Raw genomic sequence first — 26,502 nt, 5'->3', positions numbered from 1 at the left:
CGTCAGCATATAAGAGTGTAATTTAATTTGTATCTTTTCATGACAGTGAATTCTCAAATTTATAAAAGTTTTAGAAATATTAAACTTGTAGCCATATATAAAAGAATAAAAAAGAAAAGTAGAAAAGGGTCGATTGAATGTGACTAAACAATAAATCCTTCCCACAAAAGAATTGAAATGATAACGTTGGTAAAAGTTTAAATTAACATATAGAAGGATAATTCATGTGGGAGCGTAGCTTCTAAGTTCTTTCTAGTTTTCAGTCAAAAGAAAAAGGGAAAACTTTCGACTCCCTCCATTTTAATTATTTATAATTTATGACATAACTTACTCTCTACGAAATTAAAGAAAGAGTTAATAAACTTGTGATCTTAAACATATCACAATATACTATAACATTTGTGGGTCATAGAATTGTTGAAACTTGAGTCACAACTTTATACGTGCCACACCACAAGAAAAACTTCTCATTAAGGGTTAAATGTGAAGTCTAAAATTAAATATTTTTATATATACAAATGTATCATTCTTTTTAAACGAACTAATAAGAAAATAATATCACATAAGTTAGAATGAAGAGAGTAATTAGATGACCAACTAAACAACACAAGTTTGGCTATTTGCGGGAATTTATTCATTCTCGTGTGTCTTATTTCTTAGACACTATTTTTACTTATCTTTGCTAAATGCAAGTCATTTCTTGATGTCTCGAAGGGTAACCTGTGCACCACATCTTCAGAAAGTCAATATGATTGTACTAATAATATAATTTTTGTCTTATTATGTTTTATTTTCCGCCTTCATTTGTTTAAATGACTATTATGTTAGTCACCTTTCGAAGCACACACAAATAACCCATAGTCCCACCTGTTACAAGCCAGTCTTCTCTTAACCCATGTTTCTTGGTACAACCCTATACCTACGACCAGGGGCGGACCCACCCTATTTGGAGGGGGTCACGTGTCCCCCCTAACCTCGGGAATATCCTGTACATATACGCGACGTACTCTGTTAACGTATACGTATTCAAAAGGATCCCCGAGAGATATCCATCGCTTTACGCATTTGATTGTTGCCCTTCAGGCCCTTATATAACACCTAGTGTTTCTCATTCCCGTCATAAAGACCTTTTATTTCTATTTTTTGTTGAGTTTGTTTTGTTTCCGTTCTAAACCTATTTTCGTTTCTTCCAATTTTGAAGTTTATACTTTATACTACTACTTTTACCAATAACTTAGCATAATTATTAAGTTTTCAAAGAATTGCACGCCAAATTTTCATATAATAAGTGACATATCTATATTAAGGCAGTGGTCATTGGTGCCCCCTCCACGTCAAAATCCTGGGTCTGCCTCTGCTTACGACAAAGCTTGCCTCAACGAGTTAGCTTCACAGGTGTGCTGCCCGTTTGATGTCATGGCCTCAACCATATTCTAGTAGCGCATGTCATTTGATGGGTCTTGTCCATGCACACACTCTGCAATGGCTACGAACATGTTAGTCCCTCATCTAACACTGAGCGTCGCTCTCGTGACACTTGTCTTGTGCTGCACAAGCAGGCCTGTGCTTTTTCCAAGTAGAGCAACTCTTAAGCCCTTGGTCTCTTTCATAGGAGAAGGGTCACATTAGGTTAACTAATTAATACTAGTATATAGATAGTCTTGTTCAACAAAAACAAATTATTCTTACTCAAATCTTAAAGCCCATGTATACATTCCTTCCCCTAGCCACCCACAGTCTGAATTAAAATTATCATCCAAGTTAGGTTTTACCATATTTTAAACTAATGCATGTACTATGTATATCCATTCATTTTTTTTTCCACCTACCTGGACAGGTTAGTATATGTATTCAGTTTACATATTGTATTTTAGTACATATATAACAAGCTATTGTCTCTACTCTTATCAAGACTAAATTTTTGGTCCCTTTCTCCCTAACTTCACCCTTTACGCATGTTGTAAAATCTGGAAATTTTCTGAACACACAGTGAAAATCAACAGAAACTGATAAAACAGCTGAAAGCTGACAGCCAATATAAACATCGAACAGCAGTGACGGAATCAGGACATTTACTATAAGAATATTTAAAATATAAAACAATAAACACACAAAAAAGCTAATGAGATCCAACATCTATAATATATGCAAAAAAAAAAAAAAAAAAAAATGAAGAAGTTATATATACGGTGTAAGAAGACGCCTGCTCATAATTCTATACGATACCATTACTGTATACACATTCAAATAATTTCTCATTGATTACATCCGCTACCAAAAAAAGAGAAAACCGACGGATTTCGATATTTTTTTTATTAAGGAAAATCGACATACTTCTGTCATTTTTTGCGCAAAAATGCGCGAAAATTATAATTATTTTTTATATTTTTTTTTTAAAATAAACCAAAGGGCTCCATCGATTTTTTATTTTTTTATACAAAAACCGACGGACTCTGCCGGTTTTTAGAGCGACAAACTACAGTTTAAGAGTATAAATTCGACAAACTGCAGTTTAAGATTATAAATTAAAACAATGGAATTATTTAATCAAAGAGCATGAGTGGTCTGGTGGTAGAATTGTTCAATGCCAGTGTACATACCTGAGTTCGATTCTCAAGTTGCTACATTTCTTTATTTTATTTTAAAAAAACCAATGGACTTCATCGATTTTTTTTAGTTTTTCTATTTTACATAACCGATGGAGTCCAACGATTTTCCATCGATCCTAAACCAACAACCCGTAGTCTGTCGGTTTTCGATGGATTTTCACTGCAGCCCTCGATTTTGGGCAGTTTATTAGCAGTGATCTTTCCAAAAATATAATGTTTTAAATAATAAAAATGACTGTTACCGTTTATGTTATTTTTAAGTTCAATCCCGAAATTATACTCCATCCGTTTCAATTTATATGAACCCATTTGATTGGGCACATAATTTAAGAAAGAAGAGAAGACTTTTAATTAAATGAGTCACATATATTTTGTGTGACTATAAATTATTGCATAAAGATAAATTGTTTCAACTATAGAAAGGAGTCATTCTTTTTGGCATAGACTAATATGGAAATAAGTTCAAATAAATTGAAACGGAGTGAGTATAATCTTCGTACTTTATATCCTATCAATTATTTTGGAATAGAGGTACCAAGCAAGAATTGACCCTAAAAGCAACCCACTTCCCTACATATAAAGGTTCTCGTGAGATGATCTAAAAAGGGCAGTCCTAGAGTTTGACCCTCAATCCCTTCCATTAAGGATGTAAAATGGGTGGTTAAGACTAAATAAACGCGGATTAAAATGGAATGAATTAATAAATAGACGGATTATTAACTTGTTTAAAAGTTACTTGAGTTGAGATGAATTGAGTCAATATAAGCTAAACAATGTGTCATATTCCAACTCAACCGATTCTTATCAAGTTTTAATATCATTATTTATTTTCTTGTAATTTTTTTAATTAGCAGATAAATTTTTTCATTTAATACAGATCTATCTAATATATAAAACAAATAAAGCTAAAAATATTTTGATAAAGTTTCTCTTAAATTAATTTAGACTACATATTTAATTCAACTTTTCGATATATTGGATTGCACGGTCAAAATGGACTGAGTTAATGATCCGCCCAAACTTAAATGGATTGGACAAGTCATATTTTCATGGCTAATTTTGTCGCCCCTACTTTTCATGCATCCTTTGATAAGGGGCGGTGCTAGTTCATCACTTCGTTCTACGAACCCTCAAGAAATTTTCGATCCAAACTCTGTATTTTTATTAAAAAATTCAATGAATGTGTACAAATTATTAATCTAGAACTTAGTAACTTTAAACAATCAGAATTCCGGACTCATAAACTCTAAATCCTAACTTCGCCTCTGCTTTTGGTAAAAGGCCAAGGTGGGTAGGGGTCTGGGCTTTGTGACCGTCTCTTACATATCTACCCTAGTAGGAGAGTAGGGCATTTCATTTGCCACACAATATGACTTTTTTTGCCTTAGTGGAGGACAAAATCATTAGGTTTTGAAGGAGATTGAAAGCGCATGTCAAAGTCCCACTCAGGTTAAGATAACATCCCTTACCCTTGCTGGGGAAAAATTAGGATATTTCTATGTTTTATGCACCGAAAAGTTTAAAAATATTTACATAATCGATTCACTTATAAGATAATTATTGAGAAGCATTATTTGGTAACCTGATAAAGATAACAACTTGAATTTTTTACTTTGTCAATATATCTAAGTTAAATCCTTCCCAGTTTTCCCAATATGCGAGAGCAATTAAGTCTATGTTTCATAATGACACACTTGAAAATAAGCTGAGCTTTTTGGTGATTAGATAGCTAAAGAAGGTAACTATGGCATACATGTGGATTGTGATCTGTTAACTATTCCCATCATCACTGGTTTGGATACATTTGAATTTTGAGAGTGATGTAAGAAATACTAAGATTGACAATGAAGGGATTTCAAAGAAGGCCCCATACATATATCATTGCAATTCGTAAATGAAGTTGCTTTAAAGTGAAGATACAGGAGTATTATGTCCCACGTACAATCATTTCCAAAGTAAAAATAAATAACAAAATGATTTATGCCTTCCAAAGCATGTCTAAATAGTTAAAAGGGGATAGAAACTATGTCGAGAATGTTTTTAGGAATGTCTAAAAGTATCACGATGCTCTTATGTTCCTCTTTATAATAATTCCCTATAATTATATCTTGTCCAATAGACTACGTGGTAATTTTGTCTTTCTACTATTTGTATGTAACAACTGTTCTATTCCCTAATTATAACAAATGAATATAAATGAATAATTATTTATAAACAACCTCTCTATCTTCACAAGGTAGAATTAAGATATGCGTACACACCAAGCCCCACTTGTGAGATTATACAAGATATGTTATTGTTGTAGCAGGCTAGTTGCTTACTGCCATACAATATGAGCATAGTTGTAATTCAAATGCTCTTTAGGCTTTAGTATTCAAAGCAAAAAAATAGAGTATGATAGCATCTTCATATACGTGGAAAGTTCTCTTAGGTTACATCGCAGGCAAGAAAAATTAGATAATTTTTTCCCATTTGTCCAAAGCCTCGGTGAGCAGATTTACCCGATACTTGGGTTGGTGAGAGGTAGCAATTCCGTCATGGATTAATTGAGATACACAACAAATTGACAAACATCGCAACTATTAAAAAGAAAAACTCTCTTGCTTTTGCTGGATAATTGCTTTTGCTTTCCTAAATGTAGAAAATGAACAAACCCATGCCATTCTAAGTGCATTGAGGTTTATAAACATTTTTCCTAGTTTTAGAATCCCTCAAAGACTTCATTCTAACTGTATTAGGACCAATAGTTTAAGGTTGGGTAAAAGCATAAGCAATTAAAGAAACTTATTTTAAACTAGGTACAATTAGAGCGAAACAATGAATACATGCCACATATTTTCACATACTCTCTTATCACTAAACCAAGATTAATCATACACATTCTCACCTTAGTTTATGACTTAACTATTGGGAAATTGGTATGGTTTGGTGTAGTTACGGGATGTGGATATTCTAAATTAGCACTTAGCAGATGATCAAATTTTGGCTAGTAAGACTAAAATATATCTTCACCACCATGGACTCAACTCAAAGTTGCTAGTCAAAACAATGATACAAACCTCATGCCATGGCACTTATTGTTGACAATACTCATTAAGAAACTTCCCCTCCTTTTCCACTTTTGCTGCTTTCCACCTTTCAGCTTTTCTCTTCTTCAATCAAATATAGGTAAATCCCATTGTGGTTAATATAGTGAAATTTTAGAGGGATTTATTATAGTTAAAAAATTTATGCTGGTCATTTCCGCAACTCTTCTCCTTTATTCGAACTTGGAACCAACTATGCTTAACAAAATTTTCTCCCATATCCAGACTTGGAATCGGTTATGCGTAGCGAAATTTACATTGTAGAGTTCAGCCTGTTGCTTCCCCAATCCCCTCCTCCATTCCTTCCTAATTTATCTACTCCAAATATTGATTAAAATCATAAGACACCTATTTACCCAAGGTATCTATCCATCTAATCTGCAATTTGAAGCAAAGGGGGAAAGGTACTAATTGCATTAAAGAGCCAAACCTTTCAAGCAAAAATCAAAAAAGATAATCATGACGCATAAAAATGTTTTTAACTTTGTATACCTTTTCCCCCCTTCATTATGAATACTACTTATTTTAAGGCCTAGTCTAATTAATCAACATAGGCTTCATTTCCCCCACTTTGGCTACCTTTTGCCTAAGCTCTCAATGCTTATAATTACCAAGCTCTAACATTACTGGTCTCTTTTATGGACATTGGAAGACAACCCATACACCCCTGAAAGTCCTCTATGGTCACTTATTTTCCATGGCCTTGTCATCCATCACTCTGCTATTTACTTTTTTTAATTATCATGATGTCCGGACCGACTGGCGCACACCTGGATTAATTTTACAGTGTGCTTACTACCTCCCACCGGCACAGGTACCGGATAACTCTATCCACCGAGACTTGGACAGGAGACAAATGAAAAAAAAAAAAAAAAAAAAGACCTAGTATTTTTGCCTCCAATGGGATTGAACCTGAAACCTCATAATTTCCAATCTGCTTCATTGGCCACTAGGCCACACCTAGGGGTGTACATGGACCGGGTTGGTTCGGGTTTTTCAAATACCAAACCAAACCAATTGTGTCGGGTTTTAAAATCTACAAACCAAACCAACATAAGTCAGGTTTTTCAACCACGAGTTTTCTCGAGTTTTTCGAATTTCTTTTCGGGAAAAGTCTTCATATAAAACATATACTTTAACTTTTACTTCAAACATTTCTTTAGTCATAATAAGATACAACTATATAATTAAGGTGTTTCTTAATAAAATAACACAAAATGTGAGATGAGTGATGACATTGTGATAAAATATTCAACAAAAAAGATGATGAAATCACATAAAATGGATATTGCTAATTAAGCCATAATGAAGATGATTATAGGGTGTGTTCGGTATGGAGGAAAACATTTGCTGGAAAATATTTTTCAATTTTCTCATGTTCGGTATGGAGGAAAATGTTTTCCTAGAAAATAAATAATTTCCACTTATTTTCTCATGTTCGTTTGGGTAGTGAAAAATAAGTGAATTTCTTACTTATTTTCTCATGTTCGTTTGGTTGATAGAAAACGTTATATAATCTATTTTTTGTTGAGTTTGCTAATTAAGCCATAATAAAGATGATTATAATCTAAAATCCCAAGTCATGCTAAAATAAGTATTACATAACATAAATAAAATAAAATAAAGTTATATATTTTCGTTGTTTAAACCAATGCGAAAGTAAATAATAGATATCCAACATTATTGTCATTCTCAGTTATAAAATTGAATTTCTTTTGTTAGCATTAATAGTGATTTGGTATAGGTTTGAACTTTATTTGAATTGCTAACATTCTTTGGGCGATAAAATTTATTGGATCATTCAAAATTCTAAGTCCAAATTTGAAATAATATGCTAAAAGATAAAAATTATGAAAAAATTTAAAAATTACAAATAAATATTTTTATGTATAAAATATGTTTAAAAATTGTATATATCTATTATCGGGTTGATTTAATTCGGTTTGATTTTTTTTAGTTAAAACCAAATCAAATCAATTATGGTCGGATTTTTTTTTCCAATACCAAACAAAGCCAAATCAAATCATTAATCGAATTTTTCTCAATTTGACTCGAATTATCAGTTTAATGCAATTTGTCGTTTTTCTTTGTAAAGCCCTAGCCACACCCTTGGATGCCATCCATCACTCTGCTTCTTAGGAGGACCTATGTATATACCTATCTTATCTATTTGGCTATTCTTGATTGCCGTATGAGGATCACTTATAGGGTTGCAAAAAAGCAGGAATAAGATTTTATCCTATAAGAGGAACCAAACTAAGTAGGCGTTTGACCATAGAAATAAAAATAAAAATAAAAACACTTTTTGGGAATTTTTGAAGTTGGAGTTGTTTTTTGCCATAGTTTTTGCAAATAATATTTCATTATTGAAATGTACTTTGAAAAAAAAAAAAACATGAAATATGATTTGTACCTCCAATTTCTAAAATCTAGCAAAATCACCCAAAGCAATTAATAAACATAGATCAACTTATGGAGTGCTCAAGCCTGATGGTTTCTTTCCATCAAAAGGTTGCAATTGGAAATCTTACTGGTGTACACATAAATATAGCATTTCTAAATATGGCTTTGTTGAACCACCTGTTTCTTTTATTTTAAAGACTTTTTAGCACATGATGTTCAATGTTTGTTGGAGTGGAGAGCAACATAAGTTGCCTCTGACCAGTGAAAAAAGTTGTATGAACTTTTAGGGTAAAAATTGAGCAACATAAAAAAATTTGGGGTAAAAATAGAAAATAGAAAATAGAAAAACAAAAGTAAAGGTCCAAAATAGAAAATGGAAAAAGTGATAAACAAGGTTTTGGTTGTTTTCCAAATTCCAAATACAACTTCAATTTGGATTTTTTATGGCCAAACACCATAAAGTGAAAAAAAAAAAAAAAATCCGGAAAAAGTTGAATAATTCTCATGGCCAAACGGGCCCTAAGAAAAATGATTTCACAAGTTCTACTGCAGCTGGAGCCAATCCACGCACTGGATAAGAGAATTGATATCATGAATATATGAGATCCTCTATTAATCAAGATGAACTTATATGTATACAAAGTATCTTAGCATGCTCAACAGAAGGTTTCAAGGCCATGTTATAGTAAAGCTTCTGAAAAGTTTTTTTTCCACCAAAAAAACACACTGTACGTCTTATATGCCACATCAATACTACTGCATAATTTTCACCTTGTAAAAGCCAGAAAAGAAACCAAAGAAAAAATAGGGCATATAATGCAACAGATGCACAACACAGTAATGGCACCAATATTACTGGCACTGCATCAGTTCTCCAATTCAATCAAATGCTTGAACAAAAGGCGAAAGCAGTGAAATAATGTTACCTCCCGCGCCTACATCACCTGGATGACATGAGCGTCAAATGCAGGAGCAAGATGAAATAAAAAAGAACTGCATAAGATAATTGACTAATTTATGAACCTGCACAGGGATGGAAATAAATATGTGGAGAAGAGGTGGCAATCACTAAGTTGTAAATGCATTATGTAATTAGCAATAAGACGTTCAATCACTTTATATTATCATCTATTCTTGATCCTCATAGATCTAGAGATGCAGCAGGCATCGGTCCGGAGAACCTATAAAAGGAGATGGTATGAAGAAAGAACTTGCTTAATGCCATGCTGGAAGTGTAATTAAGTAGGCATCTTGCCAAGTGAAAATCCAAACTGAAGACCAGAATCAGACATCAACCCACCTCTAGAAATTGAAAATAAACAGAACGAGAACATTGTAAAACAAACAAATTAATCAGTGATCTTCATAAAAATCTTATAATTTTGATGTCTTTTAATAATTGTAAAAAAAAAAATGTGGTCTCTTAATAATTAACTTTCGCATCCTTCACTAAACTTTATCTGAAAGTATACACCCTTTTACAATTGGAAAATTCAAGTAATTGATTTGAACGATTTAAATTCTGAGATGCCAACACCACTTGGATTTGATGTAGAAACCTGACAAATACCTGCTTGCAGCATTAAGCAAATATTATGGCCAGACTAGAAGGAACCAGTTCATGAAAACATCTAAAGAGAGTTTCTTGATACCTAGTAAAAAATGACTTTCGCTTTGAGATGCAGCAAAGAATTGTCGTTAAGGTTCTTGGTTTGACCTGCATCGAGAGGGGTCTGTTTAGGTGAACGTCAAACTTAAAATATAACAGAATTTTGGGTATTAAAGTTGGCGGAAAATAAATCCTCACTGGAGCGGGACTTTCTTCTTCAGTCAGCATGCTCCCGGAAACGTATGATATTGTTGATAAAGGTCCTCTCGCGACGATAGCTGAAGATTATGATAGGTGAGACAAACGAATAAACAGGCTATACTCTTCAGAATACAAATTAGTTAAAGGACTTCCAGCTTATAACAGTTAATTTTGATGTTGTCTTTGGGCCTAGTTTACTACACTTCTTGTCCACAGTGCATAACACTACAAAATGTTCACTCCGCTAGAGTCATTCAACAAGAGTCAGTTTTGTTAAGAAATGGACCTTTCGCTTAACTCAACACAAAAACTAGCTCAAAAGGTGAGGATTGTCCAGGACCATATGAGGAGACAAACAAACCCATCCCTCAACCAATGCGGGACAACTTAAGAGCCCCCCCCCCCCCCCCCTCCCCTGCTGCACAGCTGGTCCTGATATGTTGCGTGGTCAACATAATATGGAGGCCAACATTGGCACACATAATAACAGGAATGGTTCTGGCTCTCATACCATTGTTAAGAAATGCATCTTGATCCTAACTCAACTCCAAAAGCTAGCTCATGAGATGAGGTTCGTCTCAAACCATATAAGGAGACAAACAACTCATCCCTCAACCAATGTGGGACAACTTAACCAGTGTTATCAAAGGCGCGCTTAAGCCCTGAAGCGAGGTTCAAAACATGTTGAGTGCTTCGCCTCGCTTTATGTGCGCTTCAGTGTCGTCATCAAGGCTCTAAGACATACTTTTCCTTGTCAATGAGCCTCTCTTGGAGAGATGACACTAGATGATTGATATTTCACTTTATCGTAATATTTTTACAATTTCTTTCCCATATATTTGTTATTCATGCTTATTATTATTAATCTTGGACTAAACATATATATATTTGTATTTTTGCACCATTGCGCTTTTTTTCATTAAAGCCCATGCTTTATTTGCGCTTAAAGCCCCAGCTAACCTTAGAGCTTTTTTGCGCTTTTGATAACACTGAACTTAACAATATTCATAAGCTCCCGATAACCCTATCCGATAAGAAAGAATATATATATGTGTTTGTGAGGGGGGGGGGGGGGGGGGGGGGGATGAAAGGTCATGTGGGGGAGGCAAGAGCACTTTTACAAGCAATAACCTAGACAAGTTTCTCATATTTCATGGGTATACAAAAATTTAATTCCTCTACTTACATGATAAAGGCTGCTAGGATGAAACTGGCTATGCCCACTGAGAAGTGAATGCTAAATGTTCTCCAGAAGTCATCCCGATCCAGAAATATCTTTTCTGAAACTAGAGTAACTACTCCAGAAAGAAGTAGAAAGGTCCAACCAGAGGGCAGGCAGCTACGAAAGGAAAATGAGGACGAATCCTGAAAAAACCCCGAAGAATAAATCATCTCCAGGATCCAAGGAAGTTCAGACTTCTCAAATCCTTGAACATCCAAAACTCACAAGCATACCTGGAAATATTTCCTGATGAATACTCCTGAGTAAGTGATCCTAAGAGCCATATCTTTCAACAAGTTAAGGAACTAGTTGCTACAAATTTTAGATGTCCTTAAGGACAACATAGATTCGCACAGTTCCAAACATCAAGTGAGCCACTCATGCACTTCCAACTCTGGATACAGATGCAAGTGCAATAGGAGAGTAAGCACAAATCACATTAGAAACTATTTCACTACTAGAAAGTTCCTGTTCCTGTGAAAACGGTGATTACAAACCCTTGTTGCCTTTACATATTTGGCAGATAGCCATTTCAGTTTAAGCAGCCAGCCACAACAATAATAAAATGCGACCCTATGTACCGTGCAACCCTAAGCAGCCAGTGCTCGTGAAAATAGTTCTTCAATAAAATGATTGATTATGACCTCCTAACGTGAAAGATGCTGAAAATAAAATATGCAACCCTATGTATGGTGCAACATGAATATTTAATATCTTCAACACAGTACCAAACTGCAAGACCTTGCCTTATTTGATTATTTCTGAACCAAGATCTGCAGTGAGAACATTGATCATCAATTTTTTTTAAACAAAAGTATACATTGTTAAAATTCCAAGAAAATAAGAATTATAATACTTTGATGCGTCATGAAAGGATACTCAAAGAATTTGCTAAAATCAACCCGATTGCACCAGCTGAATGTATAAGAGAAACATTCATCACCAGGTAAATCAATGAGAACACAAGCAAGGAATCATTTGAGCGCTTGAGTTGAATCTCATTTGCGACCGCATGCAAAAATGCTTCAGATGTTCCTGCACCAATGACAAAGACAAACTCAACAGATTCACAATAGATCCGTCGTCTACTGTAAGGCTGGTAAAGCTACAGAAAACTTTAGTAGGTCAGGGTAAAATTCAACATATCATGTTCACAAGCTGAAGACAAACACAGAGCCAATTAGTGGCATAATCTTTTGGCCATATCATTGAAATTAATGGGGCAGGTAGCAAACGAGAAGAGAACACACTTGATTGTAGATCTCAACTACTTGAAACAGAATATATAAGCTTTCTAAAAGTTATGTAAAAACAATAAGCAGCGTTATCAAATGTCACAACTTTCAAAAGCATGTATCAAGGTTGTAGCAGTTCAACAAGAATTGAAAAAAAAAAAAGACTGATGAATGAACTTGGTCAGATTCCAGGCATGATTTTCCAAAATTTATCAGAAAGCTCAACTGCATCACTCACAGAAATTTCAAACATGAACAGAACTCTTAAGTAATTTCTAACACGGAGGCTGCAGCCGTGCAGTTAAATAACAATCTCAAATGCATCAACAACTACTAAAAGATAAACTAGTTTGCTTTTGCAATGCTTTCGACATTTTTGGCCTTATTTACCGAGAGCTACAGCTTGATTAGGTGCCAAGTATCACACTTGAGAGTATGAGAGGCAGTGAATCAGCTCCAATCCACAGGCTGAAGCCCTAGGTTATTAGTTATCATTAAATAAGAACCAGATCAACCAATAGATATGGCTGCCCAATTTTGAAAACCTACAGTGTTGAGAATAAGTCAAAAGCCCACAATATTTCATGGTCAAAAGCTTTTCATTTTAAGTCACAACATCAGGATTTGGGAGGACGAACTAGAAGACCTATAGTTAAATCTTTAGCACCCCAAGTAATTAATGAGAAGGAAGGATATAAATAGGATTAGTTCTGGATATTCCAAAATTATCTGACAATTGCGGAGGGCCCCATCAATTTTCAGTATGATAGAAACCTGTCTGCATGAAATTTCTTCTGAGCTCACTTAGCCTTACTGACATAAAATAAGGAAGAAGGTTCTCTTGAGTCTAGATCATGGTCAGCAGCTCCTTCAGGTCCTAGTGAAATTAACTCATGATAATACAAATGAACCATTTCAGTAAAAATAGCTACTCAAACCGTCATTTTTTCCTTGTGTCTAAACTCTTACCTTATCAAAAAGAAATTACCTTATTTTATAAAAAAAACTCTTAAGTAGAATTTCTCATGTATCACTCTAGAGTCTAGACAAAGAGTGACTTGGTTTATTTGGAGCCAACTTATCTTATTTAATCAGTATTCCTATTGGATTTGTCTCGTTAACCTAATTGGGTAATTTGGGTTTAGTTATTATATGAGAAAACATTGTTAGAAGTAATAACTGCGTTAAAAAAAATTCATGGAAGTCATTATTTTCAAATAAATTACTCAATAATTTCTTACTAATCAATTTCTATTATGGAAGCGAAACATGAACGTACCATTCATAGCCAACAGAATTACATACAGGCAATAGTATCGTAGAGCTGTTGAAGCTTCTCCATCACTCCACTTGCGACCATACAGCAACCTAATGAGAGAGTAGGAGTAGCTAGGGCCAAATGCCATGACTACCAAACCTACAAGACAGGCAGTTCTGAGAATGAAAATAAGCTATTTGGAGTCTCAATTTGTTTTTAAACGCCTAAAAGCTGAAATGTAATAAAAACTCACCAAGTTTTTTCGTGTAATGAATAAAGCAGAGAATGAAACATATTGTGTGTCAATTTATTGTTTGAAGCATATTTATCAACAACAAAAACATACCAAATGTAATCCCACAAGTGGGGTCTGGGGAGGGTAGCATGTACGCAGATCTTACCTCTACCTTTGTGGGATAGAAATGCTGTTTCTGATAGACCCTCGGCTCAAAAGAAAAAAGATTGAAGCATATTTATCAAAAAGAAATTGAAATTGAAGCATAGGGTAAAGATGCTGATACACCAAGCCAAATGACCAAGGAAAGACGAGTTTTTTGTTTTTTGATAAGTGAGGAAAGACAAGTTTAAAGAACATATTTTGAAACTTCCCATTTCAATGGCAGCCAGAAAACCAGTTTCCACACCTTTTTAGAGTCTTAGTTAAGTCATACTGTCACAGCATCCCTTCTTTATCCCCCCCCAAAAAAAAGGTCATAACATCCCAAATGCTGAGTAATGTATTTGAGGCTTTCAAGTACTTTTTTCCATAGGTATATGTTAATTTGTCACCAGTGGTGTGTGCCTAAAAATAGAAGTTCTCCTAATTTTAGTTCAGTCTTTATTAGCTTCAGGATTTAGTAGTCCATTCCACTCACGGAAAGGGCCACTTCGGCAATAAAGGCTGGCATAGCAGACAATTGGGTTCGGATCCCTACAGAGTAGCAGAAGGATTGTTTTTTTCTCATGACAGGGAAAGAGTATTTGTTTCACATTATCATGATTGCACCAATAAAGTGCTACACTTGACTTCACAAAATTTCATCTTTAGAACTCCCAAAAAATTCTTCAAATTATCTAATCAATTTAAATCTTTCCGTTTGCATTAAGAAAAGTGCCTAAATAACTATGTTTTATTCTATATAGCTTGTCCTTCAAATACCTCATATTTCTCTTTCCGGATCGCCATGCAAAAGGGAGAAATGTCCCACAGTTTTTCTGCCTATATTTTACGGGATTGTGTAAGGAATAGTAATTAAAAAGGAAACAAGAGGACATAATAGTGACTTCACATAGTTCTCTTGATCCTTACTCTTATTTTGAAGTAGTAATCATACTCGAAAAACTAGGTTGATTCTTGTAAGGAAATACATCACATACTCTATAAGTTGTCAGAAGGTCGATGATCAGCACCCGGAATGATTAAATGTAGAATCAGTTCCAAAGAAAATAACATCATTTGTAGAACTGGATCTGATAATTTCAACTAATGTTTGCTAACAGGTCTGAAATTAAGATTTGGCTAAGCTACTAGAAGATGTTGAACATTCATCTCTTTTTTTACTCATTCAGTGAAAAGTTTCTAATTTTATGACCCGGTAGGATCCGAGAATAAGTAGGTAACCACATGTCTAGCCCTAGAGACAGTAAAGATCAAAGTAACATTGAAGCAAGTTAAATTATGAAAGAATGTCAGAATTACCTATTAGTAAAACAAGTTTCATAGCTTCAGTCAAGCTTTTTCCCAGTTTCTTTTGCTTCTGTGCCCGTTCACCTGCCAAAACAGTGAAACAGTTGAGGTATCAACTACCACTTCAAATTGAATGAAGAGAAGAAAGTCAGCATAAAGCTAAAAGTTTTGTTTATAGCTTTGTGGTAGTGACAAGCACCAAAAAATGAGGTTAAGCAAGATTTAGAAGAACATACAACAACAACAACATACCCAGTGTGATCCCACAAGTGGGGTAAGATTTAGAATTACATATGAATTGAAAAAGTAAGATGATTACGTGAAGTCCTATAACCAACAAGAGTCCTAAAAGGAAGGCGAGTAAACCTGATGCAGACCTTGCAAATGTAGCATATGAACTTTCTTCAAATGGGAGAAACACCAGCCTAACCACTAAGCTGCCTGAAAAATCAATTATATGTTTGTATCTGGTAAGAATATGATCCTTTTAAGCAATATGCTGCTTTGTTAAGAAAGGCAGCAAGTAGAAGTAAAGAATAGCCAATTAAAATACCTAGTTTGTCTACAAGCCCATATACTGCTTGGTTATATGGTGTGTCCAACCACACAAGAACCATTTTTTCTCCTTCTTGAAGAAGCAACTTGCGGAAAGATTGAAAAGTAAACAACATACACATTTTTGAAAGCTGCTCATCAATGCCTCCCCTTCCTACACTAAAAGGGTATTAACTGTCAAACAAAATAATGGTAGCACAAACATTCCAATCACAACAAGAGAAGAACTGTCAACATAAAATAAATGGGCAGAGAGATTTTCTGAACAAAGCTAAGCAACTGATAAAACCAAACCAAAGGCAGGCTTCCAATCATTTTTTTGTATTTCTTGCAGCGACATTCTCAATCACCCGCACTTCCAAAAAAGGGGGAAGAAAAAAAGAAGGAAAAAGCTCCATACTCATTTTAAAAAAACTTGACTTGTTTTCTTTAGGACCAATACAGATGCATTATGTGCGTCTACTCCCATCTTCCTCTCTCACTATCTAGATGTTTTTGCACTTTGACTGTAAATTTTCTATAAGCACCAGCTTGTGCCTTACTTTGTGTTAAAAAAAAAAAAAAAAAAAAATCATATCACTTATCAAAGAAAATATGAAACGTATAACACGTATGCTAACAAGTAGAGAGGAAAAGAAATATTAGAATACTTACCCAAAAGGGAAGAGATCAGATCTGCTATACTCGTGAAAAAGAAGAAAGTAGGCCCAGTAGCCAAAGAACACAAAAGCTCCAAATGCGACTTGCGACAAGGCAAATACAATTACTTTCTCCTGAAAGTAAGAAATTCTAATCTTCAATATTTGTATATTGCTTTCTCCTGAAAGTATGAAATTTTAATCTTCAATATTTGGATTTAATACTTATAATAATCAAATCAAATTAAGCTCCCGGTGGTCTGGTCCGGCGGTAAGCGCACAACGGATGATATGCGGGTTAGGCACATGTCACGGGTTCATACCCTACTGCGGAGAAAAGCATGGTATTTGAATGGAGAAGAATAGAGAGGCGAGCCCATTGAACCACCCGTGAAAACATATGAGCTCATTATATGTCCTAAAACATGATCCGCCCAAAGAAATTTTGAACATTCTTATCAAAGTGCCCCTAGACTAAGTGCTTGTGCTTCAAATATTTTCAAATTACGATTCTAGTTGAGAAATAAAAATCACAAATTGGTCCTTTCCATTGTGAGTCATAGCATTTGGTAAATAATAGAAAATAGAAGATCACATCGACTAGTTTCATAAGAAAATGACCAACTTTGGTCAAGTAGATCATACAGTCAAGATGACAAGGTGTTTTCCTGGCAACACATTAGCATTCAATTCACACCTTGATCTACTTTCCCAAGGAGAAGTTGTTCAATGCATCTATTTCACAATAAATGACTTGTCTAAAAGATCTAAAGTAATACTAATCCCTATGATTTAAATCATACAGCCAAGATGACAAGGTGTTTTCCTGGCAACACATTAGCATTCAATTCACACCTTGATCTACTTTCCCAAGAAGAAGTTGTTCAATGCATCTATTTCACAATAAATGACTTGTGTAAAAGATCTAAAGTAATACTAATCCCTATGATTTAAACCAAATTGTGAACCCAATCCATTTAAGGGAGATCCCAAATATCATTGATCTTATAATTCAACAGGATCAAGTGTTCATTGGACCCAGACATATTCTTTAGTAGGGCTTGAACATAAAAGGAGGATTCAGTTGGCAAGCTCTCAAAATGAGTCCATGTTCGCTACTTCATAGGCAGACTTGAAAAACTCAATAGAGGCTGTCCATAGTATTCAATCCTGAACAGGTAAACTCTAGGATTGAGCAACAATAGAGTCATGCATACACAATTGAGGACAGTAAATCATATTTTAAATGAACATGATAAAGAGCAGCTGACAGTAAACTCACATTAACTTTACTGTAAATAAAGATAAATTAAAATTAAGAGCTAAAAAGAGTAAATAATGCAGACGATCTATTGTTGTTTACCATGCCGGGTAGCTTTACAATGAGGAGGTAGGTAGTTATACAACGTGAAAGGGTAGCTGCACTTTCAACTACCAGACGCAACTTGAGGAGAAGCAAATTCTGAGATAAGATGTAAAAGGGTTCAGCTAGTAGCTCCAGTATACATGCAAAACCTGCTCGTTGGAAATAAAATTTCCAACCAAAATAAAAATGTCAAACAACAGAACTTTTGGTTCCCAAAAAATCACAAAATCAACTTCAGGGAAAGGTCATCGGTCCAATACATGCTACTTTCAAGTCTCAAACCTCCAACCAGATGTAGGCAGAAGAAATGATTCTAAAATGATTCTAAGCAGGTCAGGATTATGTTAAAATCACATCGAAGCCAAAGACATACAACCAATGAACTGATAAAAAAAGACACACAGCCAATGAACTGATAAAAAAAAGACACACGGCCAATGAACTGATAAAAAAAAAATCCAATGAATAACGATTTCAGAAGGGCCTATATCCAAATCCTCACCAGTGACAGTTCAAAAGCCAAAAACAGATGCTACCATGATAACAGAATCATATTTTTTTTTTTGATAAGTAACCATGTATGGCTGAGTTTTCCTGGCTCACCTTGTAGAATTGGCACAAAACACAATGCTTTAAAAGACTGTAAATCAAAGTTTAAGCTCACCATTTATCCATATAGCCTGTGCATATTGACTAGAATAACTTAGTTCTTGCCACCATAAAACAAAAATACATCCTGCAAATGTGATAATTATTCCCAAAGGGAGAGTCATCCATGCTACTTTCAAGAGTTTTGCTGCATTTCCTCTCCCTGATGATCCATCACTGCAATTTAAACACAGTGACGTCATTAAACATTAAATGCATAACCAAAAAAGATATTTCCAATGAAAGTCTCAAAGCAGATATAAAATGGCAGAAGCAAAAGTAAAAAGATCATGTACTCATCATGCTGGAACCGTAAAATGCCAAACCAGAGAGACTAAACCTTTATTTGCTCGGCTTTAGTGGTCTGTTAGCTCTTTGGAAGTGCTATTAGGGTTCCATCTAAACGGCCAATAACTGACATTTGGTTTCCTAAAATATTGTATCCTCTTGCCCTTTCTCACATATTTGTTCTGAGAATTCAAAACCTAAGCCACCTATTTGCTCTCGTTTGTGTCAAAGACTCTCAAAATATTTTCACATGTTTATCTATGCTGTCACATAAAAATGGAAGTCTTTATCAAGACAGGTTTTTTACTTCTTTTTTTTTTCGATGCTGAGAAAAGCAGTGAATTTTGTGGAGAAAGCAGGAAAATGTAAAGCAAGGGGATGGATTTACAGACTTTTGATCTCTTTGCAGATTAAAGAAAAATCCTTTGGTAATACACCTGCCTGGTGCTTCTAATAAGTACAGAATATAGTAACAAGCACAATTAGTTATAATGTCAATCACATAAAACAGTCGCGACAAAAGCATAAGCAACCATCTTATTAACTATAACTATAACAACTTGACGCAAAATATATGTGTACTACATGAGGTGAACACTTTAATTCCAATATGAGACAGAGTTGCAATATGCTTCTATTGATTTGATAAATTTATCTATCGAAGCTAAATGAAGTTGTGCAAAGATATCCGACAAAAAAAACTAAAGGTAGCATCATATGCAATATCGAACAGTACCAATAAATGTCTGCCCTCATACATGCTCGCCTGAAGCCCTCTCGACTAAGAAAAAGCACACAAGTAATGAACAAGTGAAATTGTACAGCATACACCTGCATGATGCACCAAAAAGATGTTAGACATTTCTTGTATTAAAACCAAGTAGTCAGGTTGAAAAGTTAAAAAAGTAGCTGCATTAATTGATAACAAGTTTTTGAACTCAAATCACCACAAACATCAAAGAAATTATGGTGAATCGATATGGTACATGTAAATGTAGATGTTGTAACGTCTAGTTCACAACCAGTCAGCCACAAAATTTTATACCAGAACACGGAAGCGAAACAACAACAGGTGACCGAACTCTTCTCACTCTTTAATCCAGCTAATTTAGTTGAGAGGTCCATATTTTCGTCAATCCATGGAGATGCAGAGGTTTCTATCTTTTAAAATTCAAATTAACAGCAAAGTAGTAGTGGTAATACCTAAGTAAACTCAATGTGGAATCTCTCTGACAAACTATTGCATACTTCAACGGCTATTTCAGAGTACAGCTGAAATGCTAACTCTGATACTGTGACCAATTCATACTTTCTTTTGTTCTGCTTTGTTCACCAGTTAGGGATCACATAATACTATTTAAATATAATATGAAATACCACGAAATAAAAAACACTTACTCTTTTCTAACATTACCGATGGCAATCTTTCCAATGTTGTATTCTCACCCTAAGAAGAGTACAACAATGAGAAGAAACAACAGCAAACCAACTTATTGGTAAATGTGGGCTTCTAAATATATTAATTTTTTTGAATAACCGTGGTGTCCTGGCCAAGGGTCTACCGGAAACGGCCTCTACCTACCAAGGTAGGGGTAAGGTCTGCGTACACTTTACCCTCTCCAGACCTCCACTTTGTGGGATTTCGAAGCCAACTTGCACGCACCTCGACTAATTCCACGGGATACCTACCACCTCCCACTAGCCACAAGTACCAGATTACTCTGTCCACCAAGACTAGGACACTTCTAAATATATTCATATACATAAAACAACAAAAATCTTCAATCGAAAACTTGTTGGGTTGCTTATATCAGTCCTTTATATTCATTTTATTCATAAGGGTGGTGTCAAAGTCGGCTTGAGCGCACCTTGACTATTCCATCAAATACCTCCCACCAGCACAGGTACCGGATAACTCAATCTACTCAAGCGTAGGCGGGTGGGAAGAAATCACCTAGCCAGGAACAATGTTCACCCACTTAATTAACCGCTATGCTACACCTTGGGTCTTTGAATTCTCTAGATTAGTTCCACTTTTTTTTTTTGGGTCATTTCATTCCAATGCTGACTAATTTGTCTTAAATTTTCAAAGCACCTTCTAATTGTATCACCTACTATGTAAAAGGATGATCACTTAAATAGATCCTTTATATCCGTTCTTTTTTATGAGGTTGGTGTCGAGGCCAGCTTGAGCGCACCTTGACTATTCCACCAAATACCTTCTACCTCCCATATCGGATAACTCTGCCTACAAAGCCATAAGAAAATGGAAAGAAATCACAAAGCTTCATCCGCTTCATTGACCACTAGGCCACACCCTTGAGTGTTGAGTCTTCTAAAAAAAATCTACTTTTTCGGGCTCCTTCATTCCAATGCTCACTAATTTGCCTATTAAATTTTTGAAATACCGTCTAATTGGATCACAAACTGTATAGAAAGATGATAATCACTGAGAATTATTTAAAAAAAAAAATAAAAAAAAAAGATAGAGGACCATTTCATTCCCGTGCTCACTAATTTGTCTTTTAAATTTTCGAAACACCTTCTAATTGGATCACATATTATATAGAAACATGATAATTAATGAAAATTATTTTTAAAAACGGTTATCATATCGTACAAGGATTAAAAATAGAAAATTACCGCATAATCTTCTTCAGTTAGGTGTCTCACAATCCAAGAGTTAAATATGAATGGTATTCCCCTTGATAAAAATTGAGTAGCTACAAATATAAACACACACGTTATTCCTGAACAAATTTTGCGAATAAATATATGAAATTGATTAAATGAAATTGCGATTAAATGAAATTGTGATTGAGGAAAAATAACTGACCTAACAAGTACTTGAATGTGTGAGATAAATTGACTGTACGTTCTTCATTTTGACTTGATTTTGACATTGCTTTAACAATAGAACATGAATTGCAATTGGGTTGTTTATGGCAGTTTATTATAGTTTATATAGTGTGGAGTTGAACCGATTTTCGAGTTTCTTTGGAGGACTTCTGTTTAGGCCCCTTTAGGTTTGGTAATTAGCACCCTAGTCCCCTTAGTTTAGGTGTGTTGTAAATCATTCACTGATAGGTTCTAGATCTGTAGAGAACTGTTGTTGTTGTTATAACTGTTTTATTTTTAAATTTATTTGTTTACTTTTGTATTGTTTGTATAACGATGATATGAGTTTATAAAAGTTTGTTCGGTATGAAGGAAAATGTTATCTTAGAAAATATTTTCAGAAAATAAGTGGATTTCTTATTTATGTTTTTGTGTTTGGTACGTAGGCAAAACACAACTCTATTTTCAACTCCAATTTCAAAAATCCCACTAATTTGTTTATTAAATTTGTGAAACACCTTCTAATTGGATCACATACTATATAGAAACATGATAATTACTGAAATTATTTTTAAAAAAACGGTTACTATCATATAGTACAAGGATTAAAATAGAGAATTACTGCATAATCTTCTTCAGTTAAGTGTCTAACGATCCAAGAGTTAATATGAATGGAATTCCACTTGATAAACTTTGAGTAGGTACAATTATAAACATACACATTACTAAACAAAACTATGCGAAAATAAAAATTAATCAAATGAAATTAATTAATAAAATGAAATTGAGAGAATTAAAATAACTTATCAAACAAGTACTTGAATGTGTGATATAGATTCGGATTCACTGTACGTTCTTCATTTTCACTTGATTTTGACATTGCTTTAACTATGAAGTGCAAGTGGGTTTTTTAATGGGTCGTTGTAGTTTATATAATGTTTTGTTGAACCGGGTTTAGTTGAACCGGTGTTGTAAACTAATGCTTACATTTGGACATCAAATATTACTTCAGTATTTCAAACCTCAATCGACGGTGCTCGTGAATCGTGAGCGTATGCTATTTTCTGGCAATCATCAATTGTGACTTCGCGAGCATGTCGGTTTTGGGTGGAGAGATGGGTACTATAAAGGCAAAGAAGATAATGAGCAAAAGTTCTCCGGGAGCTGAATTCTTAATTTCATATTGGGCGAGCCCAATCTTGAGAAATTTAGCTTAGTAAGTGCACTGTTTTGTTCACTTGTCAATAGGCGGATGGATATGTGCACACAACTAGACTATACTGAAAGAATGATTGCAATTGAGAGATATGTCTTAATTGAGAGAAATATAAATGATAGCGTAAATACTTTAATTAAATTAAGACTTTTCGAGAGAATTGTAAATAATCACTAACAATAAGACTCATTCCTAATTAAGAGGAATCCTGTTTAGAAGGATAAGTTAGTGATTTTAACTTTTAATTGTCATATAACATTAAAAAGTGGTACTTAGTAAGATTAATATAGTATAGTTTGAGAGGCATGCTTTAATACAGTTTAATCAACCGATTTGACATATAAGATTCTTCCCAATCACGCTTAATTCCTTACTTAGATCAAGTTTTGTAAAACTATATGTGCAAGTATGTTTTTATTCAATATATTTTGTAAATTAATAAATATTCCAATTAGGAAAGATCGAGCCTGGCCAAGCGCCCAAGCCCAATGCAACTTTCTTTTGGTTAGGTTGATGAAGATGAACATACAAATGGCATTTGGATGAACTAACTAGTAATTTCTTCATCCATGCGCTCCTACTAGTATAGTACTTGTGCTCTGGATTCCAAAGCTATTTCTCCCAAAACAACAAACTATATCAAATGCAATACGTATAATCCTCGCAAGCGGTGAAGTCGTCTTCCTTAATAAAGCTACCCGATTTAGCTTACAACCAATAGCCGAGCCAGAAATTTGAGTAAGGAAAATAAAATAAAAATCGCATAAATGTCATACTTAAGGTAGGAACCTTTATCAAGGGGAGCCAATAGTTGTAAAAATTGTTTTTACCCTTTTTGCAATTTTCTAACAAAGGGGATCCAATTAGAAGCTGATTCAAGATTTGAAGTTTATGAGTTTCCACAGTGACCTAAAGTTAGTAGTAATATACAATAATACTCCCCCTCCCCCCAACAATTTATGTGGCACCATTTGATTAGGCAGCACGTTTAAGAAAAAAGGAAGACATTTGAAATTTGTAGTTCAAAACATGCCTTAGATACTTGTGAAACTATAAATCATCTGATAAAGTTAAATTATTTCTAAATATAGAAGGGTGACATTCTTTTTGCACAGACTAAAATGAAAAGGGTGCCATATAATTGGGACATACGAAAAGTATGGTTTTTAGAGTCCTTTGAATCAAGCTGTCAATCGCAACTTTATCCAATATGAAATGTCACTTATAAAACCTGTTTTCTCAACTTCTACCATAAGTCGTTCTCCTTATTTTAAAAAAACTCCTTTTCTTAAAGAAAATATTTTTAAAAAAAAATCTTTGGTTGGAAAAATTCAAGTTCCTACATACCAAACACACCTTGAATCTATATTGTTTTAACAATCCTAAAAAGCTTAGGCAAAAAGGAATAAACAGGCACATTGCAATAAAAATATGGTCTCATTTAATTTGAATTAGGATAAAAAGAGATCCCGGCGAATGTAGAAAGTCATTACCCGTGCATACAAGTTTTAAGAACCATCAATAGGACAGTGGATAACTAGATATATAAGGGTGGTTTGGTCAAGACAAGTAACCTCGGGATTAATTATGGTGAGATTTGTTAATGGGGTAAAAATTAGTTATTATTGAGCGTTTGGTTTGTTATATTAAAAATAACATGCATTGCATAATTTCTAAGAAGTTGTTTTTTACAAAAATACTCTCCACACAAATATAGAGGTAGTAACACAGAAGACCACCCAACTATGAGTAATGATCTCTCAAGGTTATGTTTCTTTGTTTTGTAACAACAAGGTCACCCAACTATGGGCAATGATCTCTTAAGGTCATGTTTCTTTATTTTGTAACAAGGTCACCCAACTTTCTCTATATTATATCAAAAGTCACTCAATAAATATTTGGCAAATAAAATATGACATGACATTTAATTTAGTCCAAATGAACTTTTTTTTTTCTCAGTCCATGTGGCAAAAAGATCCGACTCGACCCAAACCCAAATTAACCCTATTCTCTCTTATTAAAATAGAGTTTTTCTCTCAAAAAAAAAAAAAAAAATTGGCTCATCGTTTATTAAAATTGTGTCGTCTTCTTTTTCCTCTCTTATTTGGCATGACTAAGGAGCAAGTTGACTTTACAGAAGGTTTTGAGGGTGTCAATAACGAACAAGTTGAAGTCGCAGAGAGTGTGAATAAACAAACTGCATTTTCTGATGTTATGTGTATGTTTCAAAAAGCGGCAGACTTTTTAAGAAAAGAGTCATGAAGGACTATGTACAAGAAGTCTAAGAAGTGTTAAAGAAGGAAAAAGAAGACGACACGATTTTAATAAAATGATGGGCCAATTTTTTTTCAGAGAGAGAGAAACTCTATTTCAATTAAGAGAGAATAAGGTTAATAAGGGTTAATTTGGGTTTATGTCATTTTTTTGCACGGATTCCCCTTCTTTTGGGGTGGTCTTTAAATTTTACCTCCCATTTTTGTGGTCTTTAAGTTTCTTTTTGGCTTGAAAAGGTGGGCGAATACCTGAGGTTCTGGGTTCGAACCCCCGCTTAGGCATAAAAAAAAATTTAAAAAAAATTCGCAAGGCAAGACTGGGGGCGCGTATGTCGGATCCGGCATACACTCCTTAAGGAAAAACTAAAGTTATACCGGATCCGGCATAACTAAAAGTCTGCCCATAAGGCAGAACTTTTTCTTAAGGCATAGTTTAGTTATGCCTAATAGGACAGACGTTTAGTTAAGGCATAACCAAAAGTATGCACCATAAGGCGGAACTTTTCCTTAAGGCATAGACTTTGCCTTATAAGACAAACTTTTAGTTATACCTTAAGGAAAAGTTCCGTCTTATGGGGCATACTTTTAGTTATGTATCTGTTTGGATGGTTGTTTCCCGTGGTTCATTATGTATCTCAAGGCAAAGTCTACCAGAGAGGGCGGAGCGAAATTCAAACTCTGCTTTGCGATTTTTTTTAAATTTTTTGACTAAGTAGGGGGTTCGAACTCGGAACACAAAAGTTTTAGGCGAAAAGCAAAACTTAAAGACCAACAATTTGAGGGGCAAAATTTAAAGACCACCCAAAAGAAGGGCAATTCTGAGAATTGCCCGATTTATGTCGGGTCGGGTCGGCTCTTTTTGCCATGTGGACTGAGAAAAAAAAAAAGTCCATGTGGACTAAATTAAATGTCATGTCATATTTTATTCGCCAAATATTTATTGGGTGACTTTTGATGTGATATAAGGAAAGTTGGGTGACCTTGTTGTTACAAAACAAAGAAACGTGACTTTGAGAGATCATCACACATAGTTGGTGTTATTACCTCCACATATATCTAAGACTTGTTTTAAACCATAAATTTCAGAATTATTCATTTCTTGCTTAAACTTCGAGTCTAGTCAAATAGTGTCACGTAAATTGAGACCGAGGGAGTAGTAAAAGGATTTGACGAACCTCAGGGATATTTTTATCATTTTCATTGTTTTATCCAGTGATAACTAATCCTGATATAATTATTCCACCATCTCGAAGGGATAACTTATCCTGATACTATTTCTAATCCTGATATAACTTATTCCAAGATTAGTATCAAATAAGAAAAAGAAACATTACGATACTAAATTTTTACCCCAAAACTATTTATGCTTG

The 26,502-nt window shown here is 34.4% G+C and overlaps 1 protein-coding gene across 6 annotated transcripts; it reads right to left on the bottom strand.

Annotated features, from left to right (window-relative positions):
* Nucleotides 1-8,685: 8,685 nt before the first annotated feature.
* On the bottom strand, nucleotides 8,686-21,787 carry LOC132068434 (uncharacterized). Of its 6 annotated transcripts, XM_059462015.1 has the most exons (17): nucleotides 21,642-21,787; nucleotides 21,449-21,528; nucleotides 19,542-19,636; nucleotides 18,534-18,694; nucleotides 17,867-18,018; nucleotides 16,520-16,638; nucleotides 15,864-16,024; nucleotides 15,677-15,751; nucleotides 15,323-15,394; nucleotides 13,645-13,782; nucleotides 12,010-12,165; nucleotides 11,364-11,416; nucleotides 11,095-11,273; nucleotides 9,906-9,985; nucleotides 9,751-9,815; nucleotides 9,122-9,279; nucleotides 8,686-9,042 (listed from the first exon to the last, which is right to left on the bottom strand). In XM_059462015.1, exons 1-14 carry the CDS (start codon nucleotides 21,706-21,708, stop codon nucleotides 9,925-9,927), a joined length of 1,569 nt encoding a protein of 522 aa, XP_059317998.1. In that variant the 5' UTR covers nucleotides 21,709-21,787; the 3' UTR covers nucleotides 8,686-9,042; nucleotides 9,122-9,279; nucleotides 9,751-9,815; nucleotides 9,906-9,924. The 6 variants fall into 6 exon arrangements, with proteins under 6 accessions (XP_059317998.1, XP_059317997.1, XP_059317995.1 ...); XM_059462014.1 differs by lacking the exon at nucleotides 9,122-9,279 and having other exon boundaries at nucleotides 8,686-9,091; XM_059462012.1 differs by lacking the exon at nucleotides 9,122-9,279.
* Between the last annotated feature and the right edge of the window lie 4,715 nt (nucleotides 21,788-26,502).

Source organism: Lycium ferocissimum, chromosome 8 (genome assembly GCF_029784015.1).
Source record: "Lycium ferocissimum isolate CSIRO_LF1 chromosome 8, AGI_CSIRO_Lferr_CH_V1, whole genome shotgun sequence".
Taxonomy (NCBI): domain Eukaryota; kingdom Viridiplantae; phylum Streptophyta; class Magnoliopsida; order Solanales; family Solanaceae; genus Lycium; species Lycium ferocissimum.
Note: the sequence above shows the minus strand (reverse complement) of the source record. Positions and strands in the feature narration are given on the sequence as shown.